The following is a 22,470-nucleotide window of genomic DNA, read 5'->3' as shown; positions in this document are numbered from 1 at the left end:
TATCTTTTGTGGCACATTAAGGATTACTGTTACTCTAGAGTGGCCATACAATGGCAGAGTGTGCCAAAGCTCCAGCAGCAACACAGGCTTCATGACAATTGGGCTCAGAAGTGATGCTCTGTGGGCAGCAGAAGGTGCTCCTAGGTGAATGCACATTGTTTTGTGTCAGGTCATAAATTCCATCCCTCTTGTGTCTGCTCCATAAAGACTTAACTTTCTAGAACAGGGGTGAGGAACATGTGGCTCTCCAGATATTGTTGGATCATACCTGACTATTGGTCATGTTATCTGGAGCTGATGGGAGCTGGGAATCCAAGAATATCTGGAGGGCCACAGGTTTCCCTGACCTTGCTCAAGAATAATAGTTTAAGAGTCCCAGGTCATAATCTGAAGGCAGATGATGCAGCCACCTTGCACGTTCATGTCTGACAGTGCCTGGGCAAAAAGCCACCTCTGTCATCTTGATCTTCATGGAAGAAATGTGAGATATAAATGCAATAAACAATATTTGGAGGAATCTAGAACCTTGGAGCCCCTAACTCAGCAGGGAAATTTTTGTCCTACCCAATACAGGCTAAACATCTCCTGGGTTGCCTTGACAGATGATAAACCAGTAGAGCCTTTGGGTTGCAGCAGCCTGCCGCAAAGATGTTTCTCCACACTTCCATCATTGGACTACGATGATGTTGTTTTACTGTTAGTGGGCTGCCAAGGTTTTCTGCTGCCATTAAGGGGATTTGCTTTGTGTATTTCTTTATGGTTTGCATGCGTTTTGTGTGTCTATGTTATAGTGTATTTTTTTACTTAAGTTTTTAAATAGACGATGTCTTTTGGAGACCTTTCTGTGTAACAAGTGACTAACAACAACATCAACAACCACCCATTAGTACCAGGCAGCTTGGCTAATGGCCAGGGATGATGAGAGTTGTAGTCCAGAAGCATCTGGAAGGCCACAGGTTCCCCATACCTGCATTAGAATAATGTGATTAGTTCATGTAATTATCAGAAGGTGGTTCCATCTCTGCTGCTTGTGGAGCAGCTGCGTATGTTGCTTGAATTTTGGATAGCAACATCTCAGTGAAAGCCCTTATATGTTGTAAAGACAGAAGTTAGAACACCAAGGTGGACATCAAAGAGTATGCTCACCTGAGCGCACAGTAGAGAAGAAGAGGAGCCAAAAGAGGCAGAGGATAGGTGCAGCCACCACCTGGTTCACAGCCCCTGAATGGATCTTTTTATCCAATTTGGCTGGCAGATAGGCATAATAGAGGTTGTATCTGTCCACCAAGTGCTTCAGTAGCATATACATCAAACCTAACAGAATAAGGGGGAGGAAGGGAGAGATCAGTTGGAATCGTGAATGAACAGCAGGCTTATTAATCAGTTTTTGTACTTGTTTCATGCCTCTTAAACAGGTTCTTCATGCATCATACTTATGAGAAACCAAGCTCTGTTTGTGGAGTCAGGCAATTTCCTTTTTTCTGGGAGAATGGACTAGACCTGAAAAAAACGGCCAATTACAAACTTACTGGGTCACTGAAACCAGTTCTTCAGCCAGGACTGTTGCCAGGGTTGACCGCCCTTAGCAGCCCCTCTCCCATGAGCCCCTCTGTAGGAAAGTGAGGCTGTTCACAAAGCAAAGGCATAGGGAATGCCTCTTTCGTGGAGAGCAGTGCAGCTGGCAAAACAGCCCTTTGCCCAGTGGTGCAGTGGTGGAGAAGCCACCCCTTCCCGTGAGGTAGGTGGACAGCAGCAGCAGCAGCTGGCCTGGCCAGCAAATGAAGCGCTGCTGCTGGCACCCACTGCACAATGCTCCGGGGCCTCCATCATAGGGTCTCTCTGGAGTGATGTCGCAAACTGGGGACTTGTAATTCTCATTGAAGCCACCTTGAACCCACAGTTGACAGTCTTGCAGCCAATTGCTGTTATCAACCCATTTTAATGAACCAATACAAAGCCCACTGTGGATATGTCTATGTGTGCTACCGTATGTACTTGATATATCTAAACCTTGCAAAGTAAAGGAAGGCCAAGGAGATGCTGCAGTGCCTACCAAAGGGAACTATGATGGGGCAGGTGATGCTGTAGGTCATTACCACAGTGAAGACACACATCATCCAGGCATAAGCAGCCCCGAACTGGAATTCATAGGCCTGATGCTGGAAGACAGAGCAAAGAAAAGAGAGATCCTGTCAGCATACCCAGAAAAGCCTGAAGAAGAAGCCCAAGTGAATATATCTTGGATGTGTGTCAAGAACAAGTTATAGTTTTCACAGGTTAATTTGTCTACAGTCTATTGGCACTTACAGTGAGACTCTCATACTAAGATGGCAGTAAAAGCTGGGTCCCTAGTTGCTATAGAAACGGGCAAGGTGTTAACACTATGGTTTGCCAATGCAGCGCACCCCCTGCATTGGCCTACGGTCAACTGGGAGTCTGGATGGGGTGAAGAATAAGACTGAGAGCCTTCTCAGTCATTGTGCCCAGATCAGGGCATACTTTACTCTGAGATAGGTTTGCCCCCCCTTACCGGTTTCTGCTTAAAATGCTTTCCCTTCTTTGCAGCCTTCTCAGGGCCACATGTCAGTGGTGAGATGGGCCAGACGCAGAAGTGAGTGGGGAAATAAATGTGAATTTTACCTTTGTACAGGAGGCTAGTTTCTATACACACTAACACACCCTTCTCTATCCTTCATCCAAGCAAGTAAAGAGTTTAAGGACATGACAAATACATTGAGGGTGCAAATGAGGGCCAGTGATGGGTGGGGCCTGGGAAGAGTTCCAAGGGCCAGATAGAGAGACTTGAGGGCCACATTCAGTACCCAGGCTTGAGGTTCCCCACCTCAGCTTAAAACTTTCCTGTTCCAGAAAATATTTTTTTCCAGGCAAATAATTTTTATGTGCCTGACAGACCCTCATTTTATAATGTTTTTATCTGCTGAAGCTTTCATTGTTACACTGTTGTTTTATTTGTTTCATGGGATTGCCAGTGTGGAGCAGGAGAATGTCAAACTAAGACTGGGAAGATCTGGATTCAAATCCCTGCTCAGCCATGAAGCTCACTGAGGGTGACCTTTGACCAGTCACATACTCTTAGCCTGACCTACCTTGCAGGATTGTTGTGAGGATAAAATAATGGGCACCTTGTATGCTGCCATGAGTTCCTTAAAGGAAAGATGGGTAATAAATAAATAAATAAATAAATAAATAAATAGTTGTAGGCTGCCCTGAGCAATGGAAGAGTGGACTATAAGTTTTATTTATTTATTTATTTATTTATTATTTGATTTATATCCCGCCCCTCCTCCCAGCAGGAGCACAGGGCGGCAAACAGACCTTAAAATACATTAAAACAAAACAACATTAAACACATTAAAAAAAGCTTTAAAAACATCTTTAAAAAGTGTTAAAAACATTTTAAAAATATAAAAAAGCAATTCTAACATAGATGCAGACTGGGATAGGTCTCAACTTAAAAGGCTTGTTGAAAAAGGAAAGTATTCAAAAGGTGCCAAAAAGATAGAAGAGACAGCGCCTGCCTAATATTCAAGGGGAGGAAATTCCACAGTTTTCTGAATAAAATAACTGTATGCATTTAGGGGCACAGCAGAAAGATCTACAGGATATTATTTGGGCTGCAATAAATTAGTCCATTAAGATTAATCAGGGGCACCTTTTCTATTAAAAATTAAAAAAAAAAACCCTTCAGTGGATCAGGCAAATTAACTGCAGACAGGAAGCACCATCTTTAAAGAAGCATTTTCTGTTTTCTTAACTCTCTCATACGCAGCAGGGTTTCTCCTAAGATAATGCAATGACACACAAACGTATCATCTGAAAATAAGAAATATACTTCTAGTTTCAGAACTAATATTTTTTACCCATGTTGTTGTTATGTGCCTTCAAGTCGATTACAACTTATGGCGACCCTATGAATCAGTGACCTCCAATAGCATCTGTCATGAACCACCCTGTTCAGACCTTGTAAGTTCAGGTCTGTGGCTTCCTTTATTGAATCAATCCATCTCTTGTTTGCCCTTACTCTTCCTCTACTCCCTTCTGTTTTCCCCAGCATTATTGTCTTTTCTAGTGAATAATATTTTCTCATGATATGTCCAAAGTATGATAACCTCAGTTTCATCATTTTAGCTTCTAATGATAATTCTGGTTTAATTTGTTCTAACACCCCCAATTATTTGTCTTTTTCACAGTCCATGGTATCCTCAAAGCTCTCCTCCAACACCGCATTTCAAATGAGTTAATTTTTCTCTTACCAGCTTTTTTCACTGTCCAACTTTCACATCCATACATAGAGATCGGGAATACCATGGTCTGAATGATCCTGACTTTAGTGTTCAGTGATACATCTTTGCATTTGAGGACCTTTTCTAGTTCTCTCATAGCTGCCCTCCCCAGTCCTAGCCTTCTTCTGATTTCTTGACTATTGTCTCCATTTTGGTTAATGACTGTGCCAAGGTATTGATAATCCTTGACAAGTTCAATGTCCTCATTGTCAGCTGTAAAGTTGCATAAATCTTCTGTTGTCATTACTTTAGTCTTTTTGACGTTCAGCTGTAGTCCTGCTTTTGTGCTTTCCTCTTTCACTTTCATCAGCATTCGTTTCAAATCATTACTGGTTTCTGCTAATAGTATGGTATCGTCTGCATATCTTAAATTATTGATATTTCTCCCTCCAATTTTCACACCGCCTTCATCTTGGTCTAATCCTGCTTTCTGTATGATACGTTCTGTGTATAGATTAAACAAATAGGGTGATAAAATACACCCCTGTTTCACATCCTTTCCGATTGGGAACCAATCAGTTTCTCCATATTCTGTCCTTACAGTAGCTTCTTGTCCAGAGTATAGGTTGCGCATCAGGACAATCAGATGCTGTGGCACCCCCATTTCTTTTAAAGCATTCCATAGTTTTTCGCCTTCTACACAGTCAAAGGCTTTGCTGTAATCTATAAAGCACAGGGTGATTTTCTTCTGAAATTCCTTGGTCTGTTTCATTATCTAACATATGTTTGCAATAGATCTCTGGTGACTCTTCCTTTTCTAAATCCAGCTTGGACGTCTGGCATTTCTCGCTCCATATATGGTAAGAGCCTTTGTTGTAGAATCTTGAGCATTACTTTACTTGCATGGGATATTAAGGCAATAGTTCAATAATTACTGCATGCCCTGGGATCCCCTTTCTTTGGAATTGGGATATATATTGAACACTTCTAGTCTGTGGGCCATTGTTTAGTTTTCCATATTTCTTGACAATTTTTTTTTCAAAATTTGGACAGATTCAGTCTCAGTAGCTTGTAGCAACTCTATTAGTATGCCATTTGTTCCTGGTGATTTGTTTCGTCCAAGTATTTTAAGAGCAGCTTTCACCTCACATTCTAAAATTTCTGGTTCTTCATCATACAGTTCTTCCATGAATGATGTTATCATGGCATCTCTTTTATAGAATTCTTCAGTGTATTGCTTCCATCTTCTTTTATTTCATCTTAGTCAGTCAGTATGTTCAACATTCCTATTCGTGGTTTAAATTTCCCTTTCATTTCTCTAATCTTTTGGAAAAGAGCTCTTGTTCTTCCCTTTGTGTTGTCCTCTTCTATATACAACAACTATTGTAATAGTTCTCTTTGTCCCTAGGTACTAGTCGCTATATTGTTGCATTTAGGGTTCTGACTGTGTTTCTATCTGCTCTTGCTTTTGCTTTCCTTCTCTCTTTAACCATTTTACGAGTTTCTTCAGTCATCCATTGAGGTCTTTCTCTCTTTTTAACTAGAGGTATTGTCTTTTTGCATTCTTCCCTGATAATGTCTCTAACTTCACTCCATAGTTCTTCTGGTTCTCTGTCAACTAAGTTTAAAGCCTCAAACCTGTTCCTTATTTGATCTTGATATTCTTCTGGGATGTTATTTACATTGTATTTTGGCATTATGATTGTTTTGTTGTTGTTCTTTAGCTTTACTCTGATTTTCGATATGACCAGTTCATGATCTGTACCGCAGTCTGCTCCTGGTTTTGTTTTTGCAGAAAATATGGAATTTCCCCATCTTCTGTTGCCAATTATATAATCAATTTGATTCCTATATTGACCATCTGGTGATGTTCACGTGTACAGTTGTCTTTTCCGTTGCTCAAAATATGTGTTTGCAAGAAACAAATTATTGGCTTCACAGAATTCAATAAATCTTTCTCCTGCTTCATTTCTGTCTCCTAAGCCCTATTTCCCCACAATTCCTAGCTCTCCTCTGTTCCCTACTTTTGCATTCCAGTCCCCCATGATTATCAGCACATCTTGTTCTGATGTGTGATCAATTTCCTCCTATTACTTCTGAGTAAAATCTCTCCAATTCCTCTTCTTCTGCATTTGCTGTTGGAGCACAGACTTGGATGATGGTTATGCTAATAGGTTTCCCGTTTAATCTCATTGATATCACTCGCTCAGACCTTGCGTTGCAGCTCCTAATTGCTTTTGCTAATTACTTCTCACTATTAAAGCAACCCCATTTCTTCTTGATTTCTCATTTCCTGCATAAAATATTTTGTAGTTGCCCGATTGAAAATGTCCCATTCCTGTCCATTTTAATTCACTCATGCCAAGTATTGTAATGTTGATACGTTCCATTTCTTGCTTGACAATTTCTAACTTTCCCTGGTTCATGCTTCTCACATTCCATGTTCCTATTGTGTGTGTCATATAACTCCGGACTCTCCTTTCACATCTGTGCACATCAGCCTCTGGGCTTCCTTTCAGCTTTGACCCAGTTGCGTCATTAGTCAGAGTGCTACTCGTACTTGTCCTTTGTTCTTCCCCAGTAGCTCGTTGAGTGCCTTCTGAATGGGGGGGTCTCATCTTCCAGCACTATCTCATGTTGCATTTTGGATACTCTGTTCATAGGGTTTTCGTGGTAAGAGGTATTCAGAGGTGGTTTACCATTGCCTTCCTCTGAGTTTGGATGCATCTTAGTCTGGTGTCTCAGCTTTAACCATTCCACTTTGGGTGCCCCTGCTAGGAGTCTAACCTCTTGGTTTAGACTCCTGACAGCATTGCTCTCAGCTTCTTCAACACTCTCAAACCCCCTCACCATGTTAAGGTGTGCATCCTAAAGGGTTTTTTTTACCCATATGCAAGGTTAGTTGATTGATTAATTGATTAAAGTTCATATGATGAACCTAAGATTTCATTGATAGGTTGACAGCCTATATATTCTCTTTGTCTCATCTTCTCCATTTTTTTAACACTGCAAGCCAAAAAACAAACTTTTCTCCAGAGGATCAGTGTTTTGAAACCTTGAAGCAAGGCTACTTAATGCACTGTATATATTCATATTAGACATGGGGATAAATGAATAAGGATCATGTCACTATTTTTTGGAGCAGACTTTCCTGACAAGGCATGGTAAGAGGTGAGGTGAGTCATAGGAACCTTCCTGACAAACCACTTCCACCCCAAGAGGTGGCCTCTGCCTGCTCCTCCATTCTCAGTCATGCTATGCTAGTAGGTGCAATCATGTCTGTCTGTGGGTTGCTCTTGGCAGCAGCCAAACATATGCATATTGTATCTAGTTCTAGTTCAGTCCTTAGTTATGTGACTAGCCTGACTCTTCCTGGCTTGGGCCACATACCCGTTTGACATTCTTGCGTTCAGCAGCTGAGCGGGCAAGACAGAGCCGAATCATGTACATCAGTAGGCCGGGGATGCGCAGCAAGTCCATGGCATTCCCAATGAAGGCAGAGGCTATAACATAGTTCACAAAGAAGGCCCCATTGTCTGGCAAGAACACACACCTGGGAAAGAAAAATGGAGTGTAACAGAAAATAGCTTGCCAATTTGAACAAATATGGAATGTAGTGTGTGGATGAACAGAAAGGAAGAGGGCTAGCAACTTTTAGGCATTCTTGCCTTTGGACGATAGATGGTGCTATAACCCATGTGATGGCATGCTACCTGAGGAAAACAAGGATGCTGGTCTAGATGGGCCGCTGGCCTGATCCAGCAGAATTCTTATGTTTATTTATTTTATTTATTTATTGTATTTGTATACTGCCCCATAGCCAAAGCTCTCTGGGCGGTTTACAGTAACTAAAAACATTAAAAACAAATATACAAGTTTAAAACACATCTTTTAAAAACAATTTAAAACACACTTTAAAAAATTTAAAACAATTAAAAAGAACACATGCTAGAGTGCCTGGGAGAAGAGGAAAGTCTTGACCTGGCGCCGAAAAGATAACAGTGATGGCGCCAGGCGCACCTCATCAGGAACATCATTCCATAATTGTTGTACCCATCTAACAGTTAGGAAGTTTTTCCTGATGTTCAGTTGAAATCTGGCTTCCTGTAACTTGAGCCCATTATTCTGTGTCCTGCACTCTGGGATGATCAAGAAGAGATCCCGGCCCTCCTCTGTGTGACAACCTTTCATGTACTTGAAGAGTGCTATCATATCTCCCCTCAGTCTTCTCTTCTCAAGTCTAAACATGCCCAGTTATTTCAGTTTCTCCTCATAGGGCTTTGTTTCCCATCCCGTGATCATCCTTGCTGCCTTTCTCTGAACCTGTTCCAGTTTGTCTGCATCCAGTGCCCTGGCCAAGTGGGTGTTCAGAACATAGAAAAAGCCTTGCTGGACCAGACCAGACCAAAGGCCCATGTACTCCAGCATTCTGTACGCACAGTGGTCAACCAAGATGCCCATAGAAAACCCCAAACAGGACATGAGCAAATTAGTATTCTTCTGTTCATATTCCCCAGCAACAGGTATTCTCAGTCATACTCCCTCTGAAATTGGAGTCTGAACCTGTCTCCCCTTTGCCTGCTGTTAATTTGGTAACTTTCTTTCCATTCAGGGTTCTTTTTGAAATGTTCTTAGGACCTATTAACTAAGAGCTATTAGCTGTCTCACACGCATGTGGCTCCTGGATCCGCCTGTGCTGCCACATTTGTTCACATCCAGTGGTTTTGCTTTACTCTCCAATACTAGTAGGAGGGTCTCTGTTTTATATAGCCTGTTGCATGGTTCAGTCCCACATCAGTTTGCTTACTTGTTTTATTCTCGGCCTACACAATAAGCAATTTAAGGGAATATGACAACTGGCAGCTCAAATGAATGGGTTTTGGATAGTGCATGGGAGATGCTTGACTGGCCTGATGTCATCAGAAGATTGCATATCAAAGAGGACAGGAAGTGGTAGGGGAACAGATTGTGAGATACAGAGACATGCTCTGCAGTAAGTATGGCACCGCACTATGCAATTCCGCCCTCTTATTTTAAGACATCACTTACTCAAATCTTACAGCAGCCTCCTCCAGGAACTTTTTGTCAAACAGCCAGCGGAAAAATACATCCAGACTAGAAAGTGAAACATACAAAGAGTGCAGCAAAATTACCAAGAGGCACTTGGAGCATAACTGCAGTATTACCACACGTCTCATAAGACACTACTTGCGATGTTGGGTCAAAGCCAAAGACCACCTATGGCTGACACTCTGACAGACGGTGACCAACAAAACATTCCAGGCCACATCAAACAGCCCAGAACCAGTTTGTTGTTGTGTCCTTTCTTCCTCTCTCTCTCTCCTCTGAAAGAAGTCCCTGATGCTATATTAGCACTGCATTTATACAGGGATCATTTTAAAAGCATTTACTTAAAAGTGATCAATAGCCAAACAAAAGATGTTTCCATTCTTTTGACAAAGGGGGAGCTATTATTTATTTATTCATTTATTTATTTTTTCCCAATCTGATTGCTAATGCAGTTCCAGAGCAGGTTACATTTAGAAACAAATTCACATACACATCACATTCATAGTCACTTAAGAACACGAGGCAAATAACCAGCCAACAATAAAATAAAAGTTTTAGATAGCTTAGCCTTGCAGTGTTATTTTAAAGTAACTTATTTTTTTTTAAAAAACGTAAAGGTAGAGGTGTCCCCGCACTTGTAGTGTGAGTCGTTTCCAACTCTTAGGGTGACGTCTTGCGACGTTTACTAGGCAGACCGTATATATGGGGTGGGATTGCCAGTTCCTTCCCCGGCCTTTCTTTACCCCCCAGCATATGCCGGGTACTCATTTTACCAACCACGGATGGATGGAAGGCTGAGTGGACCTCGACCCCTTTTACCGGAGATTCGACTTCCTCTTTCCGTTGCAATCGAACTCTGGCCGTGAGCAGAGCTTTTGGCTGCGTTACCGCCGCTTACCACTCTGCGCCATGGAGGATCTTTGAAAAAACTTACTTAGACTATACTGGAATTGTTTTGTAATTTTTTGTAACTCATTTTGTTACAAATTATATAATCCTTTCTCCTATTTGTTTTACTGCAGTGTGTATATATATATATATACGTCCTGTCCACAACAGCCTTGAAGTAGACAATTCAATATCCCATTTTAGAGGCAAGGAACTGAGGGTGACAAAGAGGGCCTTGTTTAAGGCAATTTTCAGTGTAATCCTATACATGGCTACGCAGAAATAAGTTGCACTGAGTTCAATGGGGCTTACTCCCAGTAAGTGGATACAAGATTGCAGCCTTAGTATCCAAATGACTGAAGCCAAGTCTCATTTCAGGTCCAAATTTAACAGAACATGCCAGATCTGCTTGAACTAATACACAACTTTTACAAACTGCAGATTTTTGTGATGCCCTGTCAGACATTCTCTCGTTCTCGATTGAAAATGAAAACAAAGAAGAAAATGTGCATGAAGACTAGAGAGTCAAAATTACACTAAAACAAAACATTCAGAAATGAAAAATGAGCTCCATAAACAGAAAGAGAAATGTATGCATGTTGATTGACATTATCATCTTTCTGCTCTGATATACACCAGCAGCTTATATTTCCTGATAATTCAGAAAAATTAATTAGTAGCAGGTCAAGGTGCTTAAGTTGTTTCAAGTCCCACAATATATATATAATTCTATGGCTGGGAAAAATCCACCCAGAAACAGGATTCCAGGCATTCGAAAAAAATCATTCAACATAATGCCATCATGGCATTCTTGCTTGTAAGAAGAGTACCCACTTAGTACTGGTTTAGAACTTCAATCATTGTTTTAAACAAGATCAAGGAGCAACTCAGTGGATTAAACTCACTGTTTGGAGGCTCTTTTGACATCTCAATTGGAATGATTTGACAACAAAGCAGCTTGATTCAAGATCCAGAGGAATAATCTCTGGATGGAAACATGTTGAAAATTATTGATAATAAAAACTGATATGAAGCAAAAATTATTAAGGACAGTGGTCCTGATTTAATGACCATCAAATCTGAAAATATGGAAACAGCATAAAACACAACAGTCCCAATGCAAACATTATGGAAAACATTTCCATGTTTTCAGTTACGCTACCATCTTCTGATCAATATGAGAGATTTGCACTGTTAGAAGACATGAATATATTTTTTAAAATGTGTGTTCTTTGGGGGAAAAAACCAGTTGCTTGGATCCAGACTTACCATTAGTGGAACATCCCTATCTGGATACTTCCATAGGCAGAAGGGAGGAGAGATGATTTTAGCAATTCCTCCTTCCCTCTGCAGCCCCCTAAAAATCTATTCTGGAGGGGAGGTGGTGCTTGGGAATGCAGCAGAAATGGGTGAAAATGGCCACTTCCACTGGACTGGAGTCAATTCCATGAGCGGAAGGAATAGAAACTTTGGATCCATCCCAAATATGTACTCTTCCACTCAACATCCTTGCTTTTACCTGCTCAGGCCCAGCGATGGCAACAACAAGACCATGAAGATGAGGAAAGTGTAGCACTTGTGCATGGTTGTCCTGTTCTCTCCAGACCTAGTGGCAAAAAGAACTATTATTATTTATATAGGGCCATCCGGAATTCTCTGAAATTCTCTTCCCTTAGAAGTGAAGCAATACCCACCATTGTTATGCTTTGGGTGTTTGTTGAAAACTTTTATATTATTATTATTAGTAGGAATAGTATTTACACTTGTTAGTCACTTGTTATCTCAAGGTCTCCAAGCAACTTACAAATTATGTTTTTACAAATTAAAAACATAAATATAAATACATTACCACAAACACAGAACAACCCCCCCATAACAGCCAAAGAAAGCTTGGCAGCACAAAACAACATAATCTCAATCTATCAAATTCCTAGGGGGAAAAGATAAGCATCTGGCACCAAAACGATGTCAATGAAGGTGCTAGGCAGACATTGCTAGGGAGTGCATTCCACAGAAGAGGAGCCAAGCCTGTCCAAATTAGCCCATTGTATTTCTGCAGTCTTTAATTCTTATTGGTGTTTATGCCTTAATACTGTTTTTACAGTCAGTATTAAGGTTTATATTCTATATCTGTACTCCACTTTTTATGCTACTTTATTGTACTGTATTTTGTATTTTTATATTTTATTGTCAGGTGGAGTTGGTTTTTATTTGAGATTGTAAGCTGCTATGTGGAGGAAGGTCCTCAAAAAGTGGAGAATAAACTTAAATAAATAAAAGAAAAACCTATGTACATGGTGTTTTATTAAAAACAGACCTCCTACCTCAAGGTGTTTACAATTTAGAACAGACACAAGGAAACAACAGAGGAAGGAGGTGGTGGACATGGAGGCACAGGTACCCTGGGGAAGAACGTGTTATTATTTTAGCTATGCATTCTTTGGTCTAGTTTCAATAAAGGATAGGTATGTATTAGCAAATATGCAGTGAGGAACCAGGAATGGGGTTGTTTTCTACAGCTTTCATATAGATCTGACTGGCAAGTGGGAAGTTATTGCAAAAAGAGTGATAATACTACTCAGCCAAGGAACAACATTTTCATTTTATAGAAAACAACACTGAGGGAGAGGAAAGGGAATGGATTTGCCCAGCTTGTATAGCAGAATTTCAATTTATATTTTACATCATGAATAAATTGCTATTTGGTGACTCAACTCTTTTCATTCTCTCATATTGAAACTTTCTTGTGAACAAACCATGCTGTCAGATTTATATTTGTTTAATACTTGAAGGAGGTTTATTGTTCCATAGGATAGGGTAAATATCTAACTTTTTTGGGAGGGGGTCATAAGGAGAGTTACAAGGAAAAGTCACTTAGTATGCGGCAACTTTTTCTTGTGATAAATTACACTACAAATTCAGTCTTCATAGTAGATCTAGAAACATACCAAAGGTATATCGAGCTACTACTGTGCTCAGACTAGGATTATATTGATACAACTTAGATTCTTGCTTGCAGGCACAGATTAAGGTATGCATAATATAATATGTGAACAAGGGTTGGCAAGACAGCCTAGATTTATCACTTTTCACTGTATATCCCATAATTCCATCCTATAATGACTCCCAAGGTAGCTCGCAATATATTGTAAAGTTAATAAAGTGAACTCTAAGAATAAAATGTATGTTAGAGAAGAACACTAATTGCAAAAAACAAGAAAAATGAGTTGGACTTATGTTATTTTGCTCAATACTGTTTTATGAGATTTGAAGAAGTATAAGATTTATCTTAAAGTTGCTAAAAAAAAATCACAGCCCACAGAATTAGAAAATTAATCAGATGTGTGATATGGGAGGGAGAGTTTCCAGGCTTCTGAGTATTTCAGCCCTCAGGCAGGCAGAGACCATTTCCCCACCTTACCTGGTCCAGTGGGCTTCAAAGAATGCTGAATAATACACAATTGTTGGAAGCAGAGCAGAGAAGCACCACAGCAGCAGGGTGGGAAAGAACTGGGTGATGATGGGATTCTGGTAAGAGAAAGAAAAACAAATAATCCCTTCCTTTGAGTAACATATAACAACCAAGAATATAATGCATGCAATGGCACAGCCCAAGAAAATCTCTCATCAGGCCTTCCCCACAATGGAATTCATATCCAGACAGTGAACTATGTTGCTGGATTAGGGCACAACTGTAAGGCATTGCCATCTCCTTTGTATCAGGATTGGCCAACATGGTGCCATCCAGATGTTGTTCCGATCCCATCAGCCCCAGCCACCAGCATGGCCAATGGTCAGGAGTGATGGGAATTGTAGTCCAGCAACATCTGGAGGGCACCAGGCTGGCTACCCCTTTTGAATGAAATTGTGTGTACATGTGTGAAATATATAAGCCCAAGCTTTATATGGAAGTATGGTGTTCTTTCTTTATATAAATATATTGTCTGTTTAGGAATGACTGGGTTTTCTGACCTGCCTACCTTTATAACTCCAGTTGTAGCTGTCAGCACAGCATTTCTCAAACTTTTTGAAATCAAAGCTTACTTTAGTTTCTGTCTCCCATCCAACCCAGTATGAATAATCTATTCTACAGGTAAGCATGCAAAGATACTTGCACACAATTGTGTGCATGCTGCTGGTCACTGCATGCCAAGATTTGTGATTTGGGAGATTGAATCACAAGAACAAGAGATCTTTGAGTCCTTCCTAAAACCAGGTCCAAGGAAACAGAATAAGAACAAAGCAGCAGCACTGTTTGAACTTCCTTCCTCCCAAATTGGGAGGAAAATGGGTAGTAAGACTGCAGTGATTCTCACAAATCCAAAGTGCATCAGTGCGAGTCCTCTGCCAGGGATATACAATCCATCCATCCTTGGCAAGGATGAAAGCACTTCCTTTGTCAGGATCCTACTCTTCCCTGTAACTGTGTCCCACTAAGATGGGCCCATCCCATAGTTTGAGAACCAGTTTGCCCACAGAAAGGCTAAGTTTATACAAATAAGATCTTAAAGCAGAAGGATCCATTGGTTTATCCAATCCAGACATTTGGGATATTTTAAATTATTGCACACTCGGTATAAGTTAGTTTAGCCCTCCTGCAAACTACCTGTATTTTTAAAAAATGGGTCTAATCATCATCATCATCATCATCATCTTTATTTTTACCCCGCCCTTTTTCCAAAGCTGGAACTCAGGGCGGCTTACAAATAAAAACGAACACATATAATAAAAACAGACAAAAACCTGCATTTAAAATTTAATTAAACTATATATGACATTAAAACATTTAAACATACACTTAAAATGGTTAAAATAGTTTAAAGATAGTGCAATTAAGGTAGTAAAACAATACCGCACACCTCTTAAACGCTATCCTTAAACATCTTCTATTCCAAAGGCCTGTTGGAATAAAAAGGTCTTTACCTGCCAACAAAAGGACAGTAGGGAGGGGGCCATTCTTGCCTCCCTCGGAAGGGAGTTCCAAAGCCTGGGGGCAGCCACCGAAAAGGCCCTATCCCATGTCCCCACCAATCGTGCTTGTGAAGGTGTTGGGACTGAGAGAAGGGCCTCTCCTGAGGATCTCAGGGCCTGGGCAGGCTCATATAGGGAGATACGGTCTGACAGATAGCCTGGACCTAGGCCATATAGGGCTTTATAGGTCAATTGTGCCCGGAAGCAAACTGGGAGCCAGTGGAGCTGTTGTAACAGGGGGGTTGTATGATCCCTGTAACCAGCCCCAGTTAACACTCTGGCTGCAGCTCGTTGTATCAATTGAAGCTTCCGAGCAGTCTTCAAAGGCAGCCCCACGTAGAGCGCGTTACAGTAATCTAAATAGGATGTAACTCAGGCATGTGTCACCGTAGCCAGATCAGGCTTCTCCAGGAATGGGCGCAGTTGGCGTACTAGTCTTAGCTGTGCAAAAGCCCTCCTGGCCACTGCTGACACCTGGACCTCCAAATTTAAGGCTGAGTCCAGGAGCACACCCAAACTGCGAACCTGTGTCTTCAGGGGGAGTGTAACTCCATCCAGCACAGACTAAATCCCTATTCCCTGACCTGCCTTTTGACTGACCAGGAGCACCTCTGTCTTGTCTGGATTAAGCTTCATTTTGTTCACCCTCATCCGATCCATCACTGATGCCAGGCACCAGTTCAGAACCAAGACAGCTTCCTTGGCGTTAGGTGGAAAGGAGAAATAGAGTTGGGTGCCATCAGCATACTGATGGCACCGAACCCCAAACCTTCGGACAACCTCTCCCAGCGGTTTCATGTAGATGTTGAATAGCATGGGGGTCAGAACTGAACCCTGAGGGACCCCACAGGCCAACGGCCAACTGTAAAACAGTGCCCCCAAGTCCCATTCCAACAAGGTGGCCCAGAAGGATACCATGGTCGATGGTATCGAAAGCCGCTGAGAGGTCCAAAAGAACCAACACAATCCCCCTGTCCAGTTCTCTACATAGGTCATCCACCAAGGCAACCAAAGCCGTCTCTGTCCCATAACCAGGCCTGAAACCAGACTAAAATGGATTCAGACAATCCATTTCATCCAGGAATCTCTGGAGCTGGGAGACCACACCACACACTCTATTACCTTGCCCAGAAATGGAATGTTGGACACTGGCCGATAATTATCCATTATAGAGGGATCCAGGGAGGGCTTTTTAAGCAATGGCCTTACAACAGCCTCCTTTGGGCACACTGGAACTCTGCCCTGTTGTAGGGAGGCATTGACCACTCCCCCTCATCCACTCGGCCAGTCCCCCTCTGGCACTTTTAATGAGACAGGAGGGGCAAGGGTCTAGCAGACATGTGGTGGCTCTCATTTCTCCAAGGATCTTGTCCACATCCTCGGGCTGTACAAATTGAAAAGAATCCATTATTATTGGGCAGGCAGGAGCCAGAGTTACATCTCCTGAGACTGTATCAACTATAGCGTCCAAGTCAGAGAGAATCTGGGCAATTTTATCTGTAAAATGCAGTGCAAATTCTTGACAGCAGGCTGTTGAGTGGTCTGTATTACCCTCTTGGGGGCCTGAATGTAAAAGACCCCTGATAACTCGAAACAGCTCCGCTGGACGGCTCCCGGCAGATGCAATGGTGGCAGAAAAGAATAATTTCTTTGCTGCCCGCACTGCCACGGAGTAGGCCTTCAGATAGGCTCTAGTCCGTGTTCGGTCAGACTCATTCTGAGTCTTCCGCCAACGTCGCTCTAGTCCCTGTCTTATATGTTTCATCACTGCCAGCTCCCTGGTAAACCAAGGGGCTGGTTTGGCTCCACTCCGTGAGAGGGGATGCTTAGGAGCGATCGTGTCCACCGCCCTGGCCATTCCCCATTCCAGAGGTCAACCAGGGCTTCGACAGAATTGCCTGCCGAGGTGACAGGAAAATCCCCAAGAGCCAACAGGAAACCATCCGGATCCATCAGCCTCCTGGGGCGGACCATCCTAATCGGTCCCCCACCCCTGCAGAGGTTCTGAGTCCCAGTAAGTGTAAACCCCACCAGGTAGTGATCTGTCCATGACAACGGAACTATAAGAAGTTCCTCCACACCAAGGTCACCATCATCCCATCCAGCACAGAAAACAAGGCCCAGAGTGTGACCAGCAGCATGAGTGGGACCAGATAATACTTGGGACAGACCCATGGTTGTCATGGAGACCATGAAATCCTGAGCCACTTCCGACAGAGCAGTCTTGGCATGGATGTTGAAGTTACCCAATACCACAAGCCGAGGGGACTCCAACACCAACCCCGAGACTACCCCGACTAGCTCAGGAAGGGAGACTGTTGAGCAGCGGGGTGGATGGGACACCAACAGAATCCCTATTCTGTCCCGGCCACCCAACTTCAGATACACACACTCGAACTCCGAAGACTGTGGGAGGGGGCATCTGGTCAGGGGGATGGTATCACGATAGACTACTGCAATTCCACCTCCCTGTCCCCCAGGTCTCGCCTGCTGCTACACAGGGAACCTGGCGGGCAAAGTTGAGAGAGATTAACCCCCCCAGCTTCATCCAACCAGGTCTCTGTGATACAAGCCAGGTCACCAACCTGGCATTCACAAGCAGCATTTTCAACCCAGGGGAACTGTCACCAAGGCTATCCAGACTATTTGAACTATTTGAATGGGGAGACAGTTTGGGGACAACCAACACCCTGTTGCGCTTCCATCTCCCCTGATGACATAACTGCCTCCCCACTCCATATCTCCCTCTGCCCTCTACAACACTAATAGCAGCCCCTTGGTTCCCTTTCCCTGCCTATTTTTGTTGAAAACACATCCTTCCTTTATAAGGCTGGCAAAGGCCTTGCTCTTAAAGCCAACAGACTATACACTAGACCGACAGGCAGGCATAAAAACCAGTAAAAAAACCCTCCCTCCCTACTGGCTTACAAATACTGTGAGTGCATGGATGTATTCAACTTGGAGGATTTAGTTGGCAGAATTCCTGAGGCCAGTTTAATTAATTTAAATTTCAACAAATAACTAGCAACTTTACACACAAAAATATCACTGAAGAACACACATACAGTTGAATCTGTTTAGTTATATAAACTTATTTAACTGGCAATTTGTTGGTAATGTATCATTTGCTGTTGGGCATGAAAACACACACCATTTAAATACCACTGGTTTTGCTTTGAGTCAATTTCCCTTTCATTTTTTCCAACATAATAGTGGAATTACATCTTTGAGATCCACCAGTTAGCCCCATCATTCGAGATGTTATGCAGGCCTAAAATCACATTGTCCTTAGAGGCTGCTACCAGCAACCCAATGATCCCCAAATATCTTTCAAGATATCATATGGGAATCACTGCATTAAGGAATGTAATTGTAGCATATTAAATATGTAACCAAAAGAAATGAAGATAATTTCAAAAAGAAATACTACCATGAATTTTTAAACTTCATTGGATTGGATTATTGTAATGTGTTCTATGTGGGGCTACCCTTGAAGATGATTTGGAAACTTCAACTGGTCCAAAATGCAGCAACCAAATTACTGGCTAGGGTTGCTTTTAGAACTAAAACAGCTGAATTGGCAGCCAGTTTGTTGCCAGGCCCTAAATGACTTGGGTTCTAAATATCTGAAAGACCGCCTTCTTCCCTACAGACCCTCTCTGGGGTTGAGATCAGCAGAGGGGGCCTTTCTGGTAGTTCCACCACTTTTAGAAGCTCAGGGGTGGTGGTCTGGGAGACAGCATTCTCTGTGGCAGCCCCTAAGTTGTAGAACTCCTTCCCCAAAGAGGTGTGGCTGGCAACTTCACTATATAGTTTTCAGCGAATGCTGAAGATGTACCTCTTTACCCTGGCTTTTGACACCTGGGATGTATATTTTTAGGACCCACTGTACTTTTTTGTGATGTTGTGATTTTAGGTTGTTTTAATGATATATTTTAAAACAGTTGTAACATGCACTGGGATGTACTTGCTCTACATTATTGAAGGCTCAGCACCACACACACACACCCTTATGTATCCTTGCAAACCTCTCTGACAGCATAAGGAATCGAACATTGACAGCATAAGGATACAAACAGTGCAGTGACTGCTATACAATTATAACCTGCTCCTGTTTCCCATTCCTTGCAAGAGATCTCAAAACCATGGAGACAGAGGGGGAATTCATGAGCCTGGGATCAATCCTATTGAATGGGTAGGAAAAGAACAACTTGAGGAAGACTGTTCACCCTCTTGTGCCATGGAGTTAAAGAGAGAAGGGAAGATCCTTGTTACAAATCTCTCAGGTCAAGGCCTTACGTTCAAGTACTCAACAGGCTTGGTAACATTGAACTTGTCCATAGTGGTGATGATGATGGCAGGAGTGGTGAGGAAGAAGAGCAGGAGGAAGAGCACCACATTGATGATCAGGCAGCGGAACCACCAAATGAAGCCACAAATGGATAGATGTTCCCTGAAGGAGAGACAAAGTGAAGAACCAAATTTTAAATGTGGCAGAACCTAATACTAGAGACATTGGACTGGAGACTTTGGAAATCCTTGTGGAATCCAGTCCTTATGTGGCTGCATCCCCCTAAAAAACACCCTGCTATCAAATACTGCATCATCAACATGCCTATGGCCTGGCCCAACCCAATGAATAAGGAGAAGAATCTCTTGCTCTGGCATCCAGAGGAAGTCGCGTGACCCATGGTGCCAGGATGGCAACTTCTCTTGTGAGGCACCATTTCATTTACCAGTAAATGTTCTGAGGATCAGGCGCATATGAGACTGTCCAATTGGAGACATGGAGAGACTCGCTGCAGGAGGAGGCCTTGGGTTCCCCACGGCACTTGCAGCCTTGGCACTTGCACACGTTGAAGTCTTTAAGGATTCTGGAGGAAGAAGAAAAGCGGGGAAGGGGAGAAGAGGGGAGAGATGAGGTTTCCTCAGAGGTGGGCTAGGGGGTCTCACAATTCTCTGCAATGTGCCAGTAGCTGTTGCCTCACTCAACTATTTTATTAGCCACAACTAAAACTCTGTCTTTGGGGAAAAAAAAAGGTGGACTAAGGGGGCACAAGATAGGAGTTTTAGAAAATTGTGAAGGTTGGAGATGGTGTATAGAGTGACTCTCTCTCTCTCTCTCTGTATATACACTATGTGTGTATATATATATATATATACACATATATATTAGCAGCTTTGTACCCAGTGTTGCATGGGAATTCTAACAAACAAAAAATAGTTGTAGTTTTGAAATTAGCTGTTAAATCAGTGGTTTGAAAGATTCAGACCATCTTCTTGATTCAAAATGGACTGTATCCAACCATAGAAGAAAATCTGCTCCTTGCTCTCAGGAACCATCATGCAAAATTTGGTTACAATATCTTAAGGGGGGGTGTTCAAATGCATAGCGAACCAACAACTTTCCAAAATATATAGTATTCATAGAGCTCAGATTAACTCAAATGAAACTGATTTGCAGGAGGTTTAGGAAATACAGCAGAAAGCACTATCTCGGCACAATGCATAATTCATGAATGGAATTTCCTATCACACAACGGCTAACATAAATGGATCTAAAGAAAAGTCATCAGAAAATTCCATGGAGAATAGTCTATCAACGGCTAATATTCACAATTGCTAACCCTAAACCTCTCCTTTTGGAGACAGCGTCTCTTTGATTACGAAGTGCTACTAACCACAATTTCTTTCCTGCTTGTGAGTTTCCAGCAGGTATCTGGCTGGCCGCTGCTAGACTAGATGGACCTTGATCTGATCCAACAAAGCAATTAATCTGTTTTTATTTTTCTCCCTCCCTCCCAGCTCAATCATGCTTCCCCACCACCCTGAACTCCCTGAACTCACATGGCTGTAATGGCCTCATTATGGAAGGTGACAAAGGCCATGCCCAATGGCTTCTCGTTCACTTTCTCCTTTTCCTTCTTATAGTCCTCTTTCAGCTTTTCCTCCAGTTTGGTGTAATATTCCATGGCTTCCACCTACACAAGCACATACAAGGTCAGAATACAGATTCTGTAGCCCTATCGCCACTTCAAACTACAGGTTACCTTGGGTGGTATTCAGTGCTAATCCTATTCAGAGGAGACCCATTGAAGTTAATACACATGACTAACTTGGGTTCATTAATTTCATTGGATTTACTCTCAGTAGAAATTAGTTAAATACAACCCTTTATGTTGTTAGGTATTACAATTCTTCGGGTTCAGCAGCTGCCCAGCGATCAGGATCAAACCATGGTCATCTGAACCAACCACCTGATGTTTTGGTTTCAGTCTATTGCACACTAAAGAATTAGGGTGCAATCCTAAACCTGCCTGGTGGAGCTTAATGGAGTGGTAAGACTACTACCACATTTGCAGGCCTGCCAAGTATGCGAATGGAGCATAGGTTTGGGGGGGGGTTGCTGGCAGATGGCTGTGCCAGCCTGGAACTGGAACAGCAACTGGACCCAGGTTGGGCCTAATGTTAACATGTGATAGCAGCAGGGTTGGCTTGGAATTAACAGGTCCCAGGCTGACTCAGCCCCCCCCTCTGCCCCCAGAATGTCCATTTCAGGGCTTTTTGCTAACTGCCACCCATTCAGTGGGTGGCAAAGAAAGCTCTGCATTGAGGGAGTGACATGGGCAGAGTCTGGTTCAAAGGGGGTTTGGACTGCTTGGTTAGTGTAAGGCTAGATGGCGGACCTGGGTTCCATAGTCTCAGATCAGCCACAAAGCTAATTTGTCTCGCTTTGAGCAAAACACTCAGCCTAATCTAACCCAGACAGTTGTTGAGAGTATAACATGGGAGAACTGGACGCAGAACCTCTTGGATAATAAAAGGCCTGTTTTGATTATTAGGGCACATCAACTGAAATTGTGCAGTAAAGGGGCAAAATGGCAGCTGAATACAGTGGCGTCACTAGGGTTGGTGTCACCCAGTGCGGCTCGCACCTGCTGCACTGCCCTAGTGACGCCCCTGAGTATCCGCTCCACCGTGTCCTCCTCCAGCTGCATCCTCCCCCCCCCATCCCCACTACACGTGTTTACTCTGAGGTCAGCCCCGCTAAGTTGCTCTCTGGGCTTTAGTCCCAGGTCAGCGGTGTGAGATTTTCCGCCTTCACTGGGCCTTGGCTAAGAGGCGCCTGCTGAGGACCTCGGTGAGAGCGCAAACCTTGCAGTGGCCGCCTGGGGCTGTTCCGCCGTGAGCCGGCAGGGGGCACCGCGGACTGTGCTGCCGCGCCATGGGACAGGACCGGACCGGCCACAGGTGGCAGCAGCAGCCCTTTCCCTCCCCGCCTCAGCGTGCGTGCCTG

General features: G+C 42.8%; 1 protein-coding gene across 4 annotated transcripts in view; it reads right to left on the bottom strand.

The window, feature by feature from the left end:
- Positions 1-22,470, bottom strand: part of TMEM63B (transmembrane protein 63B) — a 108,300-nt gene that overhangs the window by 5,691 nt on the left and 80,139 nt on the right. For all 4 annotated transcript variants that reach the window (XM_061624820.1, XM_061624821.1, XM_061624819.1 and 1 more), the window contains 9 exons: positions 21,021-21,154; positions 19,910-20,047; positions 19,473-19,626; positions 13,624-13,730; positions 11,722-11,808; positions 9,294-9,359; positions 7,635-7,797; positions 2,054-2,159; positions 1,147-1,314 (listed from right to left, as the gene is read on the bottom strand). In XM_061624820.1, coding sequence (XP_061480804.1) covers positions 1,147-1,314; positions 2,054-2,159; positions 7,635-7,797; positions 9,294-9,359; positions 11,722-11,808; positions 13,624-13,730; positions 19,473-19,626; positions 19,910-20,047; positions 21,021-21,154 — 1,123 coding nt within the window. The remainder of the gene's footprint in view (positions 1-1,146; positions 1,315-2,053; positions 2,160-7,634; positions 7,798-9,293; positions 9,360-11,721; positions 11,809-13,623; positions 13,731-19,472; positions 19,627-19,909; positions 20,048-21,020; positions 21,155-22,470) is intronic.

This window comes from Rhineura floridana, chromosome 4 (assembly GCF_030035675.1).
Source record: "Rhineura floridana isolate rRhiFlo1 chromosome 4, rRhiFlo1.hap2, whole genome shotgun sequence".
NCBI classification, from domain to species: domain Eukaryota; kingdom Metazoa; phylum Chordata; class Lepidosauria; order Squamata; family Rhineuridae; genus Rhineura; species Rhineura floridana.
Note: the sequence above shows the minus strand (reverse complement) of the source record. Positions and strands in the feature narration are given on the sequence as shown.